General features: G+C 42.3%; 1 protein-coding gene across 1 annotated transcript in view; it reads right to left on the bottom strand.

The window, feature by feature from the left end:
• Nucleotides 1-18,837, bottom strand: part of TNFSF11 (TNF superfamily member 11) — a 33,394-nt gene extending 14,557 nt beyond the window's left edge. Inside the window, exons 1-2 of the mRNA XM_032496075.1 lie at nt 18,340-18,837; nt 12,136-12,303 (exon numbers count right to left, since the gene is read on the bottom strand). Coding sequence (XP_032351966.1) covers nt 12,136-12,303; nt 18,340-18,579 — 408 coding nt within the window. The 5' untranslated portion in view covers nt 18,580-18,837. The remainder of the gene's footprint in view (nt 1-12,135; nt 12,304-18,339) is intronic.
• Nucleotides 18,838-22,912: the final 4,075 nt, after the last annotated feature.

Below are 22,912 nucleotides of genomic sequence, written 5' to 3'. Positions count from 1 at the left end.
TGGATCTCTGAATTACGATCGCTTCATTTAACCCTTCAAAACAGGACAAAGAAAAACCGAACTAGTGGTAGACCGCCAAAGCGATCGCGGCCAAGTCTCGGATGAAAGAAACCCTCTGACATACTGCCACCTAGTGGGCGCTGCCCAACATTGACGCGCCTGGGCTGCCCGAGCCGGACTGCAAAGTTGAAACTGCCCTCTGCCCCCTCTCAGAGGTCTAAAAACAATGCAGATGAGGGCATTTCACAACATTTGAAAATCTTCTCATTGTGGTGTTTTCCTATTTAGACTGCACTGACTTTTCATCTCTGCTGTCAGAGTACATTTGAACAGACAAGAAAACAACCGGCATGATGATTTTTTTTTTTTTTTTAATTTCAGCTTTTTTATTTCACTCATAGGAAAATGTTGGGATTTCACAATTTCTCCTCCAGGAAAGAACGTACACAAAAGATCAATGTGATTGTGTAACTGTGGTCTCTCGGACTGCTGCTCTTTTCACTTCTCCTGAACTCAATATCCAAGAGGCACAATTCCCAGGAGGGTGATGGGGAGAACTTCAAGAGTGAAGCCCGTGTCTTCAGACGGTTGGGACAGACTCCTCTGAACATCTTTTAGAATATTTTAGGATCTTTTTGCCAAGCGTAGGGAGGAGGGAGACATCCCAGAATTGGCTCAATCTTGGTAAATCAAAGCCACTTAGGAGAGATTGTACTCTATAAGAATAAATATAAACACCTCTCAGGGACTTTCAACTTCTTTTGAGCAGTTATGGAAATTTTGCTCCAGGTAATTCAAACATTTACAGCAAACACTAAACCAGCCTTTGCAAACTTAGCTGGATAACTGCCCCAAACAAGACTTTGATAGCATTCCAATTCAAGAGTGAATGTTATTAAATTGGTCTTTGTTTATTTGACCACGGTTTTTTTTTTTTTTTTTTTTTTTGGTCTTGCAAAATCATATGTACAAATAGATTTATATTCCCACTGAGGACATTCACGCCTATAAAGATTCGGTGAAAAAGGTCAAGTTGCTGGAGTCTGGGCTTATCAGACTGAAAACCCCACCTGTGCACTGTGATGTGAACTGTGTGATCTATGTGGTACCTGTCAATCAGAGCACAGGAGAAGCAATTTGTCTAGCCAGATGCTTCCGGAAACCACTGGTACCAGCTCTTAGCTGGGGTCTCAGGTGGCTGCCTCCCTCTGCCATAGCAGCAGCAGCTGCAGGGACATCTGGCTGGTTGAACAAGGATTTAACACCCCGTTTGCCAGATATAATACAGGGTTCATACACTTGTTAACATATGTAATGCATTCATTTTAACATCTTAATGATATACTTCCTGTAATTCTTCTCCAACCTAGCTACAAGAAGAGCGTATTCATCAGCCGAGTTAGCACATGAATGCCACACATGGGTTGTTTCCAGAAAATGAATAGTCAGTTTCCTATTCCTGCAGAGGAATCCTGCAGACTTCCACCTTGTAAATAGCTCAGAAATCCATCCTTTCCTTTCCAGCCGGAGTACCACTGCCTGCCTGCAAGCTTTCATCATTTCTCATTAGGATGACAACAGCAGCCTCTCACCGCCTCTCCTGGTCTCCTGCTTTCCTCAGACTGGTCCATCGTTGCTAGAGCATCGGAAAGTACTCAGGAGAGCAAGTCCCGCCTCTTCTGAAAACCCCCCAGGGGCTGCCTGCAGACTACAGGAACAAGTCTCCATGCCTGGCCTGGGCTTATAAGCCTTGCACAACTGGGCCGGTTGCCACTCCAGGCTCTCCTGCTATTCCTCCCCCCGCACCCCCTGCACCCCACCACCTCTGAGGACGCTGGACTTTCGAGCCACACAGAACTACTTAGAGGCAGTTCTCTCTACAAGTCTCCTGCCCGCCCGTTCATGCAGACTTAGTGCACACCTGCTCCCTCGGAGAGATGTCTTACCGTTTTATCAGTAGCTCATCTCTAATTGTAAAGATTTTATTTCCATAGCATTCCTGGACACTGGGCACAGAAAGAACACCCGCCAGGCGTTGTGGGCAACTAGGGAGACAAGATTAGAATAGATGTCTGCGCCTCCTCCCCTCTTCCCCTATAGCTCACACTGAACTTTGAATCCACAGGATGTGGGGCCACTTTATATGCGCCAGGATGGAGCTGGAGGCCCCCCAGGCTTGCTGAGAAGAGTCAATGATGACAGTTCAAAAACACCTCAAAGCAAAGAACTTAAAGAGCGAGATCCATTAAGTGTCCTGTTAAACCTCAATATATGTTCCGAAAGGCATGTGTTTCTCAGCTCAGGTTCCCTGGAGCAGAGCCCTACAAGGTACCAGGACAGGGAGGCCAGCGCTGGGGGGCGGGGGACATGGGAGGGGCCCAAAGTCTAGGGAGTGTTGGGGAGGCAGGGAGACAGTAGCTGAGGCATAAGCTCTGCTACTCCTGAAGCTAAGAACCATCTCCAACTTGAAAGTGTAACTTTGGCCTTTGATCCTTGAAATTCCTTATTTCTTAATATAAACTATTGATTTTAAAAACTCCCTCAAAACTAAAGTCTTTGCAACACAGATTCTCCCTCCCCTGCCCTCAGGCACGCCCCCCCTCACCCCCTGAAACTCCTAATCTCTTCGTCTCCTCCTTGAATCCACTGCCACCATCTTTGCAAGCATCTCTGGAAAGTCTCTGGAAACTCTCAGGGAAGAGCTTTACCAGGATGGGAACTGGCCTCCTCCTCCCGCGCCAAGTACAGCCCGCGGGGGGCTCATTTCTCCCAGAAGGAGCCTGCTGATTGAAGGCGACATGTCTTTGCACACAGATAATGGACTCTACCCACCAAAGGGCTGGAGAATCCCGTGCCCTTGTTTTCCTAGAGCAGAGTGATGCTTTCCTGGCAGCATGATGGCTATGCTGGGAATAGAAAATTAGTTTTTATTGTTTAACCTTCATGGTTTAAATGAGGAAGTTTCTGCTACAGTTAAAGGTCCCCTCGGGGTTTCATAAAGTAGCCTTATGACGGCAGTATTAGTCTTCATAAAGAGGCCAATTTAAAAATGTCTTGCGCTAGGGTTAAAAAAGTGTAATTGAAGGGCTCGGCAGAGTAACTGTAGTGGGACCTCTGGGACGAACTGTGCCACTTACCGTGTCTCCGCTCACTTCTGCCCCTTGAAATATAATCGTGCCACCTGCCATCAGCACAGCTTCTGATAGCCACAAAATCTCATCTCCTCTGAGAAGGCTCACCCTTTCAGACTCTCCCAAAAGTGATTCTGACTACTAGGAAGGGAACTCAAAGGGGAACAGAGGTACCAAGCCAGCCACTGTGGACAAATGAGGCCAGAGAGGGATGGGGAGGGGGCAGACTGGCCAGGGAGGGTTCCCTAGCCTGCCTCAAAGTCTCCATCCCATTCATGCCCCCCAAAGGGAAGAAGCTCCCCCCTTAAAGAAGCAGGAAAAAGGCCACGCTTGGGAGTGACCTCCAGCCCCTGATGAGAATCTTTCAGGCTCTGGTAATGCGACTAGGTTCTGGTAACATTGATAACCAGTCACCTGATGACACCAAGAACAAGGATGAGACAGAGCACTCAGTTATTCATTAAACTGGTTCTTTTAACGTTCATGGAGCGCTCGCTGTGTGCCTGCCACTGGGGAGACACAGCAAACATCACACAGTCCCTGTCCCTGGAAAGCTCACATTCGGGTGAGTCAGACCCGCACCCAGCTTCTGTGGTCCATGCTGCGATGGGGTGAATACGAGACACCCTGGGTGTGCACAGGAGGGGCTGCCAACCCCAAAGGTGGGCAGGCGGGCACCGATGGGGGACTCCTTTGGGAAGAAATGCCTGAGCTCAGTTTTGAAAAACAATTAAAGACGGTACATAAAGAAGAGCCCAGAATGACATATAAAGAATGTGTACAGAAAACCCATATTTCATCCATCCATCCATCCATCCATTGTCCATCCCTCAAAGCTTGCTGATGGCCGCTAGGGGCAGGCATCCTGCAGGGTGTTAGGATGCTGCATGTCCAGGACAGATATCCTCTATGCCCTCACTGTGCTTATGGTTACAGCAGGCGGGGGGAGGGCACAGCCACGTTAGGGAACATCTGGCACTTCCCTGTGGTGGGGCCACTGAGCACAAGCTGAGATTGGGTGATGAGAGGGAGCACAAGGTAATGAGTCTGGAGATGCTGGGGTTGGAATGAAGGTTCCAAGACACAGAAGACTTGGTGTTACATGTTCAACAGCTCAGGCTTGATCCTGATGACTATAGGGTTTTGTTTTTTTTTTTTTTAACCCTGATGACTACAGGGGTCCGCTGAAGGATTTTCTTAAGCAGCAAAGTAAGTGACAAGTTCAGATCTGCATTTGAGAAGTCACTCAGCGGTGGAGAGGATGGACTAGAGGCAGTGGGCTGAAGGATGGGGTGGCCCCTGGCAGTGGTCCAGACAAGACAGGATGATGGTGGTGATGGTGACACCTGTACTGGTGACAACAGTAAGGACACAGAGTAGACGGACGTATATGAAGGTTTAGTAAGGAGGTGGAGTTCACAGGATGGGGTGAGGTGAACAGTCAATGAGTAAGTGTGTAAGACCATCTTCTGGCTTCTGATTTGCACTGATGGAAATGCTGACCTCATCACTCACCAGGCAAGGGAAGATCAGATGAGAAGCAGGTAGAGGCCCCGAGGAGAAGAGATTCTGGGTTCACCAAAACTTTCTAATGGGTAGCAGCCTCACAGTTTCTAATTATCATTATTATTTTTACTGCAGCTGCTACAACTCCCATCACCACCGCTGCCACCACCACCGTCACCACCAACTAGCATTCTCAAAGGGCAAAGACTGAGGGCTGGGGTAGCACCCTAGTGATGAGGAAGCCACAAGAGAACGGACCTCTCAGACCCTGAATTTCAAAAAGTTCAAGCAAACATCAGCTGTCTGGTCATCTCTGTTATTTCCCTCTTGCAAACCCTCCTACCTTTTGCCCTGGGTCTCCCCTGAGATTGAGCACATCCCAGCCAATGGCCTGTTGTTGAGCCAAAGGCAGTCGATGGCCTCGGTTTTGTAGGAAAATTCTGTGGGTCATACTTCAGCTTTCCCATAAAGACAGCTTTTATAAATGCTAGATATGACTGGGGTTGATTGAATTGCAGTTCCCAAAACTGTTATGGCAGAGATGAAATCCCATTGGAAAACCACTACATGACTAACATCATGATTTGGGAACATCATTGCCCCCAAACCCCAAGTTGCCTTGTGGGTTTACAAGAAACTTTCTTGGGACGCATGCTCTTATATACAAAGGCAAAGAGATACTGCATTGGCTTAATTTTTTTCCCGTTGGTTTTGCTGTGTACTTCACTAAAAAGCAGACGAGAAATAATGGCTGCATAACAACTCCAATGATTACAGTTTCATAAGCAGTTAGGAGCTACTTAAGTTTTAATTGATTTCTTACCTACTTTCGTTCTTACAAGGCTTCTTGCAGTCACTGACATTGGAATTCTAAGGAATCAGCTTTGCATGTGGAGAAGACAATCACTTCATCTGACTAGCTTTCTGGTTTTACATTAATACCCTTGAATCCACAAAACCGACTAAAAACTGTGCAAGCGAGAAGCAAGGCTGATTCAAAGATCACAGATGCATATGACTAAACCAGCCTGTGAAAGTTCCTCGAAAAGATGCATGCTGTTAAATCTACTTTTAAATTTCTCTGTCTCCTGGGATCTGCGTAATCCTAAAGTGCTTTAACTTTTATAAAATACAATCTTGACCACGTCAATTTTTCATAGACTTGTGTGTACATAGAGTTAACTCTTGCTCACATAGGGAGCCCATTTTCCTTCCTAAACAGGGTTTAGTGAATATTGGAGACCACTCGTTGTGCTCCTGGAATCCATCCTCTCCTTCCGATTAGTTATAGGCGACCCCCTTCAGCTGGAGGGTGTAGCCTACTTTGCATCGAAGTGTCATCTTATGAGCAAGTTCCAGCCAATAAGATGCTACTAGAGGTGATGACGTCTCAACTTCCAGGTCTTGCCTTCACTTTTTCTCTCTCCCTTCCCTCTGTCTGGAAATGATAACAAACGTAGACGCCAACTTGGACCATCAGCGGAAGGTACCTGTTGAGGAGGGGGGGGGGCCTCTCTGCCAGCCCTGAACTGCCACCTCTGGATTGGTGCACGCGAGCGAAAAACCTTCTATCTTACTTGGTTCACTGAGTGACGGGTCTCTGGTCACAACAGCAAGGTGACTGGTATGACTTCTATATTGATCTCTCTCCTCCACATCACCCTTTCAGACTTTTTTTTTTTCATGGCTTTAATGTTTATTTTTTTAACTGAAGTATAGTTGATTTACAGTGTTGTGTTAGTTTCTGGTGTACAGCGTAGTAACTCAGTTACACACACACACACACACACACACACACACACACATATTCTCTTTCAGATTTGTTTCCATTACAGGCTATTACAAGCTATTGAATATAGTTCCCTGCGCTATAGAGTAGGACCTTGTTGTTACCCTCAGACACTTATAAAAGTCAGTTTCGGGAAGTTTTTCACAAACAGGTACCCAAGGTGAAATCAACAACCGGGCATGCTGACATCAAGTCGAGTCTCAGCCCTCAGGGCTCAGGATGTATAAACAGTGAATAAACAGATGGCTTCCCGCTAAGCCTGGCCGGAGGTCTGAGGGCCAAGTGCCCGGCTCAGGCCTGAGCTCCCCACCTCACTCCTCAGGATGGCAGGGGCCAGAGGGGCTGCCAAAGCTGGAACAGGAATTGCTTTATAAATCGGACACCGTATTTGTACCAGTGTTTTCTTTATTGTCACAGACTGTTATGATAGACTGTAAATTGTGGTTGGTGGGGCTAGATCACTAAGAGGCTTTCAGTGTTCTGTGCTAAAGAGGAAAAAGAGCCAAGAAAACCCAGCCACAAACAAAAAAAAAGGGAGGATAAAACAGCATTACTTGTCTGACCAAAGTCGGGCTGGGTAAACATCACTTTCTGCACACACAGAATGTGATATTGTGCTATGTCTAGTGTTTGTTACCACTGGATGGGTTGATCTCTCAATAATGACAGCAGCCACAAATGTAATTGTGTTTTACGGGTTCACCCAATATCTATATTAGAACTAAAACTAAGACACAAACCTCCTTATGAATGCCTGGTACCTCCATCCTATTTTTAGCATCAGCACGAGAAATGAGAAATCTGATGATTTTGGCAAGATATGCAGAATGCCACACTAACCAATAATCCTCATCAGGACAACACATTTGGCAAATCATTATTTGGCTAAGATAAGAGAAGCGTAAATCCTCGGTGCTAGGAGAGGTTATAGCAAAGTGCCTAGCCCTTGATAAACATTGTTTGATTCCAGTCATAAGACTGTGGATAAAGCGTGTCTCCTTCCTCAAGATCCCCTGGGCTGGGAGAAGAAACGGCACCTTCTACCTCCAAACACACAACGGTAGAATGTGACAAGCTCTTATTCTTTAAAAAGAATGACCTGGGTGTAATATCGTTACTCAGGAATAACAGGTAAAATCCTACAGAGCGACCAAAAAATGTGAAATTAATAAAATAAAGTTCTACTCATATTGTGAGTCACACTAATCTATTAGTAATCATCAAAACAGGGTGTCTTTAATAAGAGCAGTTGACTATGCTTGTCTGCCCACCAATCTTTCTCCTTCTGGCTTGTCAGGTACTGAATCTCTCATAGTCTTACTCGTCGGGAACAAGGCACCTGGTCTCCAACAGACTCTTAAAATGGTGAAAATTCTGTAGGGAGGGGATAGCTCCGTGGTAGAGTGGGTGCTTAGCATGCATGAGGTCCTAGGTTCAATTCCCAGCACCTCCATCTAAAAATAAATCAGTAAACCTAGTTCCCTTCCTCTCTAAATAAATAAATAAAGTTGCACAAAAAACAGTTCTAAAAAATTTTTTTAGATAAAATAAAATAATGAAAATTCTGTCATTTTTATTCATCAGCATCTTTCAGTACACAATGGTTTGTCATCCTCTACTGTAGACAGTCACTTAGGAAGCTTAAAGGAAACGGGACAATGACCGGGGAAGTCCTGATGGGACAGGGAGGGGCAGAACGTTCACTGAGGCAGCAGAAGGCACAGAATGGCCGGGGAGCAGATAATTGGCCATCTCTCTCCATCTGGGATTTATTTTCACTCAGGATATCACTTTTTTTTTTTTTAAATAGCAAACAAACTGTCCCAGTATCATTTTTGAATAATTCAAACTCTGCCCATTTATTCAAAATACTTTTATATTAAATTATATACACATAGACATTCACAGCACACAATGAGGGCTTCTCTAAGGTGTTCGTTCTCTTTCGTGGGTATGACTTTGTGTATTTCCGTCTTTACATTATCCAATCCTATTTTAAATGCCTCTGTAGAGTTTTCTAGTTTTATTTCCATAAGCTTTGTACATTCCTCGTGAAGCTAATTTTTAGGGCTTTTTAAAAGTTGTGAATAAAATCTTTCATTCCTATTTTCTAATTGTTATTTGAAATAAGGACAGCTAGTGATCACTACCTATTAACTTTCACAAACTGGTGTATTTTGCTTGTAGCCTTTCCGTTGGTTTGAATTTTCCCAAGTACACAATCATATCACGTGCAAGTTCCACCTTTTATATATTTTATTTCATTCTCACATGTAATCGCATGTGCTGAACAATGTTAAATAACATGGGGACAGTGGGCATCTTTGATGTGTTCCTAATATTGAGAGAATTGCTCCTCTTTTTCATCATTAGCTGACTTTTAGTTTGAGCTATTTAGGATAACATCAAGAATCCAAGTCGTGCTATTTACTAGTGGATTTCAGACATCAGAAATAAGTGCAAAATTCTGTCAATCCCTTCTCAGTATCTGTGAGATGAGAATGTTTTTCTCCTTTCACTTTTAAGATGACTCATCCTTGCATTCTCATAACTAACTGTTAATGGTGTCTGTTCTTCTTAATATTACTTATTTTCAAAATTATCTTGGCAGATCTTGCATATTTATTCTTCCAGAAGCAACCTAAAGTATAATGTTTAAGAACCAAGACACCAGTGAAATTGAAAGTTTACCTCTTTTTTCATGGTAAGGAGATAAAATATGGATTGAGCTAAACAGAAAATTAGGAGGTGATCATTTACTTAACCAGAATTACCTTAATTAGTGGTTCAGTTTTGAACTAACAGATCATCTCTAATGCATGTAAATGTTGCCTATAGATAGATTACTCAGTATTTGGGAGTTAAGACGATAAAAGGCAGACTAATGAAAATAAAACATAGAACAAAACAATAAAAAAGGAATTAGAATCTGTCTTTCTATGCCTGACTTCACTTCACTAAGAATAATATTCTCTAGGCCCATCCATGTTGCTGCAAATGGCAATATTTCATTCTTTTTTAAATATATCACTGATAGGTGGAATCTAGAAAATAATACAAATGAATCTACATGCAAAACAGAAACAAACTCACAGACAGAACACAAACTTACAGTTACCAAAGGGGAAAGGGAGAGAAAGAGTGACAAATTAAGAGTATGGGATTAACAGATATAAACTACTATACATAAGACAGATAAGCAAAAAGGATTTACTGTATAGCACAGAGAATTATATCCAATATCTTATAATAACCTATAATGGAATATAATCTGAAAAAAGAAAGCTGAGTCACTTTGCTGTACACCTGAAACTAACACAATATTGTAAATCAATGATACCTCAATTTAAAAAATACATCAAATTGAGTATTAGATTTCACAACACACAGCTCAGTAGGTCCCCTTTGCCCCAACGTAGATCAGGATTTTTGATGATAATTTTAAATTGAGGGTCTTGCAAATGTGATGGCTTTCTCTCCTCCACTAAGGCACTATCCCTCAACATGTAGCTTGTAAATGCCTTAAGAACACGCTCTCTTAAATAGACCTAGAAGTTTCCTAAAGGATAGTATGTACTCAACTCAATTGTTGCTGATGGTAAAAACATGACAGTGGTTTTCTGCAACTTGCTTCAGTGTGATACTGTTCAGATGCACTCTTGGAAAAATGATCAAACCTGCTCTATACTTTAAAAATATGCCTTTGATTAAATCATCAATAATGACAATGAATTAATAATAGTGGCAGTAAAAGTAACATATAAACATTTACCGAGTGCATACTTGTATTTCCAGCCCTCAGCACCTTTACATCTATTATCTCAAATTAATCTCAATCCTGCTAGGGAGGTACTGTGAGCATCATAAACATAAGGAAGCCAAAGCGAAGAAATACTAAATACTTTCCCAAGATCACACTTATTCAAAAGCCAGTTTATCTGACTTCACATCCTACAGTTTTTCCTGCAATATGTACATGAATTAAGATGCTATGGGCAGAGGTAAATACGGTATGAGTCATTCAATTTCCAATTTCTTCTCCTAGTGAAAAACCTGAGGTTGCCCATTTTTCTGTTCTTTTTATTTAGTAAAGTTAGTTCTTTGCAAAAGCGGAAAAAGAAAATGTTATAGAACATAAGAATATGAATTAGACTAGTGGGACTGCTGTTGCTAGAGCTCAAAAGTCACAATATACGATAAAAAGATCAAATTTAGACCCAAATTTTAAAATATGCATTTACTGCATAAAGCTAGCTGAGCACCTACACACTAATCATAATGAAAATGTAATATTTATAAGAAATATGCTCTTTTAGCTCTAGAGCAATATGTACTTTATTGATTCTATGATGTATATGTTTTTACATTTCAGCATCACTGAAATTGAGATGCAACTTGAATTTATGACGATCATGTTTAATTTTTTAGTGAATGTTTTTTTCTTTCTTTGTGATGCATAAAATAATAAAGTTGAAAACTGGTACCTTTGATTTGATGAAATATAGCAAATATCAGCTTTAAGGGTTACACAAAGCATCACCCTACCTCTACCCCCAACACATAGCCTCTTTTTTAAAAATGCTATCACTATATGTGAATCTTCAAAAAAGAAACAGATATTTTATTAAAGATAAAATATTGAAATATATATTAAACTTCAATTTAGATTTAAAGAATTTGAGGACTTCAGAGTTTCCTCTAAGATGATCAGAAACAGCCCAAATGTATGGGTGGACACAAGAATCCATGCAGAGGGGCATGTAAGTATGCAATGCGTACAGATGGGCACGCAGTGGCATCACTAGGTTCTACCCAGTGTTTGGTGGAGTCAGTAAACAAAGCAATTCCAGGGCCGCAGAATTCTCAAGCAGCTTTATCCAGGGAAGTAAAACAGGCAGTTATTACAGTGTTTCTCAACTGGAGCTGTCGGTGTAAGAGAAGTCACCAGTCTCCTCTGTCCCCACCTCCTCCCTTCTCACCCAGCTCTCCCGGGGAATGCAAAAACGGGCAGAGAATTTCCACCTCACTCACCACATCAGTTCCCGCTCTACTTGCCTCCCCCCCGACCTCAGATGACCTCAGTGGACCAGCTATAGCTATTCTCCTGGGTCAACAGATGTGGAATAGGGAATCCTACCATCCCAAAACCAAATATAAAGGAAAGAGCTAGCAGAGAATCCTGTGAGCTGAGGGAATGGTTTCTGAGACAGGGGATTCAAGCTAGCAAACTGATCCACTGAGGACCACAAACCATCCTTGTCCTCTTTCCAAGTGTGAATTTAAATCCCTAAGAAAGAAAGAAAAGAAAGAAAGAAAGAAAGAAAGAAAAGAAAGAAAGAAAGAAAGAAAGAAAGAAAGAAAGAAAGAAAGAAAGAAAGAAAGAAAGAAAGAAAGAAAGAAAGAAAGAAAGAAAGAAAGAAAAAAGGGAGGAAGGAAGGGAGGAAGAAAAGAGAGGAAGGAAGGGAGGAAGGAAGGAAGAAAGAAAAGAAAGAGAATAGAAAAGAATATTTGCATGAATATCACTGGTCACCATAATTAACTATTACCAACTTCAAAAGAATTCTGCTAAAAAAAATTCACATTAGCTCCTTTACAAACTATTAAAATAAAAAAAGAACAAAGCCAACAGCACTTAGCCAGTTTTAATTTTCAGTCGTAAGAGAGCCAGTGAGGGCCCTTGACTCGTTCATAATCTCAAGGTCAACTCACCTTCTGCACAGCTGCTTGAAAGGCCTGTTTAATTCTCTTACACGAATCAGGTATTAATTTTGAGTCTTGACCCTCCAGAGTTGTATCTTGCAAGTCCGTGTTTTCGTGGAGTTTGAAAATTCTATTAATGCAGTGAGTGTCATCTTCTGATATTCTATTAGGATCCATCTGAGGGAAGAACATGAGGACGTCAGTGTGGTTGTCATTGATCATTCTGCTATTTAATGAAGTGTGACTTAAGGACAAAAAAATCTTGCAAAAGTTTTTATGTCCCCAACAATTAATAGGAAATACAATTACCCTTGAGTTGGTGAAAACATTGGCTTCTAATTCGCATGAGGCTGACATAAATCAGGTGAAATTAACATCATGTTTAGCTGCTATGTTTGTCTGGCTTTTCCCCTTAACCAATGTATATTTTAATCAGCCAAAGAAGGGAAGGAGAAATCCATTTCCTAACCTCAAAGAAAATCTGAAGCCAGAAGCATAATTTCCCTTTTTGTTGAATCTTTCATCAGTTTTCTTAACCTAGTACATCTTGTTGGTACGTCTGTCAGGGGATGGATGCCTGAGAATGAGTGTGGTGATGTATGGTGTCACATGGGATGAGGGGGGCTCATGGCAGAAGCAAGCTACATGGATACACGTTGAAAAGATGCTAAAATTCTTGTAGAGTAAGGGATTGTCCCAACCAAAATATCTCCATCGAGTTATTAGCTGGTTACCCGGTTAAAGCAGGTACCAGAATAAGCATTTCTGTAAGTATTACTCTTTTGTTGGAATTATCTGCCTTCTCCTCCTGTGGCTATGACAAGCCTTAGGAGGGGTTTCAACTGCCAAGTAAAGGGTAGAGATAATTAGCTGTCTAACTGTTTTAATAATAGCAGTTTAATTTATTGTCCTCTTCTCTCAAAAAATTCAAGGCACTCCATGTGCATTTGCTTATTAGGTACAGGCTAGATGAAAAAAGGAAAAATAACAAAAGTTGGCAATAACCAAAGCCCAGTCAATGCATACCATGTCTCTCTTTCCCTGGTCTATCTTTCTAAAAGTCATCAGAAGATGTGCGGATTTATTAACCAACCATCAGAAATAAATGAGTCCGTACCCTCTTCATATCCGTGAGTTGCAAAATGAAATAATCACCTTTCAACAACTGAGCATCCGCTGAAACAAATTTTGTCATTCCACTCTTGCAAATATAAGGATTATCTATAATCCCGGGAAGGGCGTCACTCACAAAGCGAAACTATTTGCAACCTATGTTTGTTTTTTATTTTTTTTTAAAGAATTAGTATGAGACAGAAAATGTGAGTTTTCATGTAAGGCAAGCCTTCTTCGATTCTATACTTCTTTTTTTTTTTTTTTTTTTAAAGCTCACTTATACCAAGGAGTTTCCCACAAAACCAGAGGAGCTTGGACAACTGATATGAAGGATCATTGAGTTCAGACCTCAAGACGGAAGAGTCATGCAAAGGCTTCGGCTGGCTCGGTAAGCCAGGCTCGGCAGTAAGGAACAATTTGGAATGAGTGGGCAATGCCTGGGGACCCTAAAACTGACTAAGCTTCCATCCTGCTGACAAGCTAAACGCCATCAACAGAAGCGGCAGCCCCTGCTACTCTCCCTGCCACAAGTACCGTCCAAACACCTGCAGCGTCCCAGGCTCCCCGGGAGCTTGTTAGAGATGCAGAAGGTCAGGCCCCGCCCTGGGCAGTGCCTGGGAATCTGCATTCCAACTAGATCCCATATAGGTCCTGATGCCCATTAAAGTTTGAGCAGTTCTGCTTTCAAATACCAAACGTACAAATATAGTTTGCTCTTAAAATGTCTCCTAATTTCCTTGGACTCCAATTTTACAATTTTTTCACAAATAATATCAATTGGTACAAAAATACTGCAATGGTCAATAATGGCTTATGGCTTGATGCAAAGATATATAATGCAAAGATTTTGTCTCTTCTCTCTTAAAAAAAAAGTCTGTGCCCAGATCCCACCCTTGGCCAATTTAATCAACACCCTTAAGGGGAAGGGTCAACCGAGTGTCTCCCCAAGTGTTTCTAAGGTGCAGGTGGGAACCACTGTTTCAGAAGGTCACACTAGAGCTAAAACATTTATAAAATGTCATCAATTGTTTTCCCAAATGAAAGTATGGCATAATTAATTTTGCTAGACTCACTTATTTTGGGTACTTAAGGGTCATACGTTAGAGATGTTAATTTTAACCTAGAACCAAATATCTTTGTTATTCCAGGGCTCCTGCATCTCTCCTTTCCTGAAAGTGGAGCCCAGGAGAAAGGGAGGAGGAGAGATGCTGGGGGGAAGCAGGGCCAGCTACGCACACACGGGCCAATGAGGGCCTCTGCTCCTGCGGTCTTGATGCTGCAGGGGCTGCAGGGCAGGGCCTGGGATTGGTGCCGGACACTCCACAAACCTCACTGAACAATGGAACCTCCCCAACAACCCATCCCCTGACGCAGCAGTCTGGATAGAGAATTTGCAGGATGGAAACAATTATACTTTTTCATCTATTTTAGCCACTAATGAGATCATTTACACATTACAAATTAAAAATGGGTATGTTTCTAGCGTTGCAAATCATCTGAAAACTTTTTCGGGAAATTCAACATGTCAGGCACTAGGCTGGATGCTGTAAATAAGGCAGTAAGTAAAACAGGCAGTCCTTATCTTCAAGGAACTTACACATGACAGAAGAAGATAGAGAAGAACGTCATCAAAGAAAAAAAATCACAGTAAACTGAGTTACAAATGAATTCATTGTGCCTAGAAATGACTGAACATAGTAAGTAAATCTTGAACATCTGACTGAAAATGGACTTCAAGAATACATCTATCATATAATGCAATTCATATGACATGAACTCAGTTTAAAAAAAAAATAGTAATCATTTGTAGGGTTAAACGAGGCAGGATGCTTGACATTTGTGCTACTTTGTTTTCTGGGTTTTTTTTTTCAAGCAGACAGCCTACACATCTCTGCATCAGATTTTGGGTAGTGATTGCTCTCCTGTTTGGGTAACAAACAGCCCAGGGAGGTTAGTGTGCGTATTAAGGGCTTGGGGGAAGGAATTAAAAGGGAACAGAGATTGAGTTTTCTGAAAAGTTTATCTTGTAGCCAAACTCTAAACTTTGAATATGATTATATGGACTTTTTTTTTTTTTTAAAGCACACATAAAATTTAAAAGCAACATTTTAGAAGGTTTTTTCTTTTTTTCTTTGTAAACCAAAGTATGAATACTATGTGGTAAATATATAGCACAAGCCACATGCTGTTTTTTCTCTGGCAAGGTTGGTGGGGGAAAAGCCAATCTCCACTGGATCTAGTACTTTTTTTTTTTTTTTTAATCTAGGCACAGGCAATCTGCAAACATTCAGGAGGCTGCTTAACTATTTAAACATAAGCTGAGAAGGGAAAATTTTGTTTAAAGTCAGTATAAGTTTTACACTATTTGGGGCATTCGTCTCAATGCATTTAAAACTAAATTGAACTGTTTTTTTCTCAATAATTTGCATAGCTACCACCTTTAAACAAAAACAATAAAACTAGATCCCTTTTCTTTTCTTCCTTTTTTTTTTTTTCACTGTAAACTGCAAACATGTTACATGATAGTAGATGATTTCATTCTAATTCAAATGCATTCAGAAAACCCAAGTAGCTGACCTAAAACTTCAGCGGAAATCAAAAAACTCTCTTATTCGGTACTAAGTTCTAATCCAAAGGAACAAATGTAAGTGAAAATATTAAATCATTGTCAGGTCAAACTGAATCTATTCTCTTGGCCAGATGTTTGAAAGAAGGCTTCCAGCATATGTAAAAGTGGAAATAATTACAGAGTGAACGTCCAGGTACCTGGCACAGAGCTTCAACAAGAGCCAGTGTGATTGGACAATCTCGTTTCATCTATAAGCAACCACTTCCCTGTCCCCTCACCCACCCCACCTGTTATTTTGAAACAAATTCCAAACATCTCATTTTATTTGAAACTACTTCCGAATGTCTCTGTAAATGATGAGGACTCCTTTAGGTATCAAAGGCAGATACCACACTCAGTAAAATGCAATCATATCTAGTGGTGTGTTCCTATGAAAACACGGCCCCTACTATTACTTCTTTCCTGAAGGAGATGTCCTTTCAAAAATGCAGTACAAAGTTGGGTTCAGAGTAGTGGCTAATATATTTTGCGTAAGTCTTGGATAAACTCAATCTTCGTGGCATTTAGGAAAACTGTACCCAGAAATTTGATGACATTAAATTTTCCAAGTGAAAAACTTCCAGCTAGGCTTACTAACTTACATGTTTACTTTGGGGGAAAAAAAGAAGTTGAATGTTTCACTATTATCGATGTGACATCAAGACTGCTCAGTTAGGATGAAGATCATCAGAAAGCCAGAGCCCTCAGCCCACCAGACCATTAATGCTGAGAATCCCTACAAAGAAGCTGAACAGCCCAGCAAGTCATTCTTTCCTAAATGGTCACACCGATTTCCATGGTTCCTGCCAATCTAAGCTGTCCCTGGTCCCTAGAACTCATTCATTCCTCATTCTAAGGTGTCAGAACAGCCAAAAAAGAGAGAACCAGGGCATCCTCTATCCATTTCTGAAAGCTCCTCTCTTATTTGACTAAGAATGTAAAGTCTTTGGTTAGAGGCCCCTTCATTACCTGGCATCATGCCCCACACATAATAGATGGACACTGCATGTTGAATAAATGATTCTTAACTTACATTCTATACCGTTTAATAGTGCAATGTGAAATACAGGCATAAATTATGCAAGCATTAAATGGAGGTACGGAATCATATGCTGGATGGGAAAATGGATAAATCACTCATTCTTGACTGCAGCATACTCCAATGAAAGAAAAACGTTCCATCAATTTCATATAGATTTGTGTAATCTATGTCACAAATAAACCACTCAAAAGTTGTTTTTTGTAGGAAACAAAATTTCCTCAAAAGAAAAAGATTATAATGCAGATTTCCTAACGCACTGCACAGAGTATGTCTACATTTGTTTTACTAGATCATCAAACTAAGTCTGTAAAATGCAAATTAATGGGTAATGAATATTTAACATAAAGCCTACGATCACAAGTAATGGAGTTCAAGACTAGCACATGTCAAACCCCGCACAACCCAAGCAATGCCGTGTTTTGATGCATCCAGTTTGGTTTAGTAATCACCTTTGAATCTGAAAACCAATGAAGTCCAAACCCAACTCTCTTTTCCCATAAAAAAAAAAAATGCACAGTCAGCCCCCCACTTCCTTTGAGAGAGTTCACAGCACCAGACAAGAATATTTGAATGAATCCAACCAACTGCACTGCAATTTCCAAGAAAACACAAGAGCAAAAACCACCAGAAAGCATAATGTTACAAATTTACCCCTTCCTTCCTACTATCTCTCTGCAGTTCCTAGCAGTCTTCCTCATCTTTGAAAAGCTTGGTTATTCGCTAGATTGTCGCGAGGCTGTGTCAGGAGAGAGCACTTCACCGCGTCCACACACACTTTCTTCCTCGGCGCACCTTCGTGAGAAGGCACGTGGGCCCCTTTCTCTTTTTTTCACCTCGCGCGAGCGGAGCCCGGGTACCGAGACCAGGCTTCTCTGGTCGCGCTATGTCATTCGGTCCATCTGGTGACTTGGGCATCGCCCCTCGGTGCTCCAGCAGCTGCTGGCAGCCCACGCATCGCGCTTAGCCGCGCGCGGTGCAAAGCCGCCGGCCCCAGGGACGCAATTCCTCCCAGTGATGGGTAGGAAGGGAAAAAAATCGATGCCTAATTGGAGGCGCTCAATTTTTTTTTCCCCCTAAGTTGACATAGTTCATTCTTTGCTCCAAGTGGGAAATGTATGAAGGAGAAAAATGTGCAGTAACTTCCAGAAAAGGTGAGCGGCCAATGCGGTCTCGCCGGGGGAAATTCAAACGCACGAGGCCGGGCGAGCCCAGCCTCAGCGCGCGGCGGGGCTGGGTGCGCGCGCAGGGGCCAGAGGCCAGTGCGCCCAGCCGCGCGCCAGGCTGTCCCCGAGCCGGACGCTCCCTTTTCGGAGTCACTTTGCCCTCCAGAATATGCAAGATCTGGGGAGCCAAGCCGGGGGCCCGGGCTCCATCCCCTGCGAGCGGGAGAGGACCGAGGTGGGTGCGCCCCGGCCGCGCGCGCGCGCGCCCCTGGGAGGCGAGCACTCACCTGCGCTCGGAAGTAGAGGAACAGGGCGACGCTGCACACGACCTGGCCCAGCCCCAGCCCCAGGAGGGCCACGAACGTGGAGCGGGAGGCGGCGGCGGCGGCGGCGGCGGCGGCGGGCGCGGGCGGCGCGGGCGGCGGCGGGGCGTGCAGGGGGCCCTCGTGCGGGGCGCCGGCGCCGCCGCTGCCCATCTCCTCAGAGCCGCGCAGGTACTTGGTGTAGTCTCGGCTGGCGCGGCGCATGGCGCTCGGCCCGCTGCCTCGGGCACTCGCCTGCCCTCCCTGGCTCGTCTGCCCGCGGCCAACTCCGAAGGCGGCGCGGAGCCCGCGCGCGGCCAGGCGGGCCTCGACGTGGGGCGCTCAGAGCCGGGCGCTGCTCCTGGGGCGCGCGGGCGAGCGGGCAGGGCGCCCGGCCGCCCCAACTCTTATAAACCGCTTTGGGAGGGCTGGCCCTGGGAGCCAATCAGCCCCGAGCGAAGCTGCCGCTTCCACTCCCACCTCTGGCTCCCCTTCCTTCCTTTCGCCCTCCCTCTCTTACTCCCTCACTGAAAGGCCTCCTCCTTCCCCCCTCGGGGCCCTCAGAGGAGGAGGCTGTGGGTCGTTCCAGCGGTTCCAGATGCTACTTGCCCATCCTCAGCTGCCTTTCTGGCAGCCCAAGAGATGGGCTGGGAGAGAGGCAGATGAACGCTTTGGTCGGGGATAAAGGTGACATCACAGACATTCCCGGGGCAGTAAGCATCCTTGAGCCTCAGTTTCCCCGATAGCATTTAGAAAATTGGACTTGGTGATCTTTGAAGATCTTTTCTATCTACTTCTCCTTCCCACCCTTCCCAGTCCTTCCTCCTCAAAAAAATTCAGCAAAGAACACCCTCAGGGATCCTGAGGGTGCAGCCTTTATCATGGTTTCAAATATAGGTTCTGATTTTTTTTGGCAGGCTTGGAAAAACCAGAACCCTCTTCCCAAATCCCTGCTTCTGTGCCCTCAAAGTGTCTTTGAGCGAAGTGGATTTGGAATGTGGTAGCGGAGAGCCTGTAGGCACTAACTCTGAGTTAAAAAAAGAAACGGTACAGTGAGAGGAGTAGGACCTAGTATCCTCAACGTAAGACCATAGACTGCATTCCTCCAGAGGTCGGTCTATGTCGTTCCTACTGCTGGGCAGTTATTTTCTTTCAGTGTCCTAAAAATAAGAGGGGTATACGCAGAGGTAGGCCACCCAGGAGGGCTCATCCAGCTGGCACTCAGGAAAGAAGGATGTTACACAAAGCTGAGATGGTGGTGGTGTTCAATGTTAATTTTCTTGCTAAGGAAAACTTTCTAGGGTTCTTAAAAAGTCTCTATTCAGAATTGTGCCCCTTGGGAAGAAAATGAAAATACGAACATCGCTAACAGAGTCTGATACATCTTCAGCAGGAAGGACTGGAGGTTCTGGCCAATTTAAACATGTATACAAACTTAGGATGTTTCCACTTTTTGTTAATACGTTTTACTTTTATGTTCTCTTTCTGCGTAATTCTGTAAAGGGCACTTCCATGGGGAAGATCTTTCACAAATGACGTATCTCTGAGTTACCAAAGCTTGGGTTCTCAATTAAACACGTAGAACTCAGCACAAGTTGTGGAAGAGTAACCAGGTTGTGTTAAAAAAGCACCCAGACAAATGCAATGGTGTGTTCAAATTCAATGCTTTTAGCATTTGTGTATATATGTACGTCAAGTTTGACGGGGAAAGAGGAAGAAAAATTTTTTTCAAACTCTAATAGAAAAATAATTAACATTGGTCCCCTACTCCATGCACTCCTGGGCCTCTTTCTACTTTTTGTTTGTTAACTTTGAGAAGTAAGGGTTATTTCCTTCTCTTTCTCTTCCTTCTTCTTTTTCTTCTTTTGGGAAACAATTCTATATTTCACCTTTTTAAAGTAAATCTTTACTAGGATCAAAGATTTTTTAACGTGTAATAATATCTAAACCCACAGTGACTTTACTATAGCCCCTTCTGTTCTTTTTCAGTGTTTGTTATGTGTCTTTTATTCCTTGATATCTTGATCCTCAGATTACAAGAAGTTCCCTCAAAACTTTGAATCATGTTCTGGTCTATTTGACCCAGTAGCTTCATTTATAAGACCATACATTACATTCCTACAGAGTTCTTCAAGTGACATCCCTACCCCATGACAGTGATTTTCCCATCGTACCCTAAAGATGTCATCCCACTGTGTTCCCGCATCCACAGGCTGGATTGGAAACCCTGCTGTCAGTCCACATGTTGCTTCTTCAAGGGTAATGAAAGTTTCTGGCCTATTAATTGACTTTAATTTGTCAACATTTCACTCCTCAATTAGTATGTAAACTCTGTATGTTCAAGGATTTTATCATGTATTATTCACCTCTATATCCCCATTTCCTAGAATGTTGCCTGGTATATAGTAGGTACACAGTAAATACATGTTCAATGAAAAATGATTGAAGGATAAAAAAGTCGTGGTATATTTATACAATGGAATACTACTCAGCCATAAAAATGAATAAAATAATGCCATTTGCAGCAACATGGATTCTAAGTGAATTAACCCAGAAGGAAAAAGAAAAATACCATATGATATCACTCATATGTGGAATCAGAAAAAAAGGACACTATGAACTTATCTACAAAACAGAAACAGACTCTTAGACATAGTAAATGATCTTATGGTTACTAGGGAAAAGGGGTGGGAAGGGATAAATTCGGGAGTTTGAGATTTACAAATGTTAGCCACTATATATAAACATAGATTTTTAAAAAGTTTCTTCTGTATAGCACAGGAAACTATTTTCAATATCTTGTAATAACCTTTGATGAAAAAGAATATGAAATGAAAATATGTATGTATATGCATGATTGGGACACTGTGCTGTACACCAGAAATCGACACATTGTAACTAACTATACTTCAATTAAAAAAAAATGATTGAAGGAATTCACAGAGCTTCTGCTTCCAGCCCAGTCCAAGCCACACTGTTTCTCACCTGAATTAATCATGTCACCTAACTGGTCCACTACCTCCAGTCTTTCTTGCCCTGGAACAATTCTGTACATCCTGATCAGGATTTCCTTTTAAAGCAAAAAGATGTACTATTTCCCAACTTCCTGTCTTTAAATGGCTCCTAAGTGTTATTGGTATAAAGTCTAAACTCTTGAGATAAAGGCCTCAAGTGGTCCTTCATAATTTGGCTCTAGACTCCTTTTCTTAGGTCATCTTACATTCAGACACTACCCCTCACTCTAGTAGACTCCTCTCCCACCTCTCCACACCTGGATGACATTCCTACTCAATTCTTCCTCTTGCTGCTCAGGTGTCTTTACTCCAGAAGGACTTCTCTGTTCTCCTAACCCGGGTTGACTCTCTTTGTTTACTCTCCCACAGCACCCTTCACTTCTATCATGACACCCCCACATTCATGTATTCATTCTGCAATGTAATTGAGTATATGCATACTGTATACCAAGCACTAAGCTGTATCCTAGGGACAGAGTGGTGACCAAGAGACAACATGGGGCTTACATTCTAATGGGAAAGAAACACGTTGAACAAATCATCAAAGAGTTCACTAAAACTGTGATGACTGCTTTGAAGGCAAAAATGTAAGAACAGTGAAGACATTTTAATCATCATGGGACCTAACCTATTCTGGATAGTCAGAGAAGGTTTTGTGGGCAAAAATAATGATTAAAACTAATCCTTGAGTAATAGTTACCTGGGAGAAATTGACCAGTGGCTATCTTAAGCAGAAGATGACTGTGTTATTATAATTATTTGTTTAGTGTATCTTCTCAATTGGACATGTCTGAATTTACTGAGAATTTCCTAATATGTTTATTATTGTATAAATATATCTATTCATCAGTTAATCTGTTACCAAAATCATAACATAATTAAGCCAAAGTCCCATTAAACTAATAGATAGTAAGACTTGCCAAGATCAAGAACACAACTGAAAATTCAAGTTTATGTCAATACTCAGCTATAAACAGCACAATGATTTGATCATCATTTCTCAAACTGTATTTCCTGGAACCCTGGTGTATTGAAATGGGATTCTTTTGGAGTCAAGTGACAATTTACTGGTTCATGTAGTTGAAAAATGTAGGGTTAATCTGGACTCAGGCATGGCTGGATACACAAGCCTGAATCAAATGCCTTCCCTTGAGCCAGGGGATTGAGTTAAGGGAAAATTAGAGTACAGATATCAAAAAAGAAAGGAATTGATGCTGTGCAGGGAAAAATAACAGTTACCACACGAGTGATTCTGCTCTCAGGAGTGTTCTTTGGTCTCGGAACTCCTTCGCATTCATCAGAGTTAATGCGGACCTCATAGAGCTTTCGTTTATGTGGGTTATATTTGTAAATATTTGGGATATTACAGATCTAAACTGAGAGATTTTTGATGTATCAGCAGCATGTTAGTATAGTACAGTTTATTTGTTTAATAACCATTTTTTTCTATTTAAAAATTTTTTTATTGACATATAGTTGGTTTACAATATTGTGCTAGTTTCAGGTGTACAGCAAAGTGATTCAGTCGTATATATATATATATA

The sequence above is a fragment of the Camelus ferus genome, chromosome 14, assembly GCF_009834535.1.
Source record: "Camelus ferus isolate YT-003-E chromosome 14, BCGSAC_Cfer_1.0, whole genome shotgun sequence".
Lineage (NCBI taxonomy): Eukaryota > Metazoa > Chordata > Mammalia > Artiodactyla > Camelidae > Camelus > Camelus ferus.
Note: the sequence above shows the minus strand (reverse complement) of the source record. Positions and strands in the feature narration are given on the sequence as shown.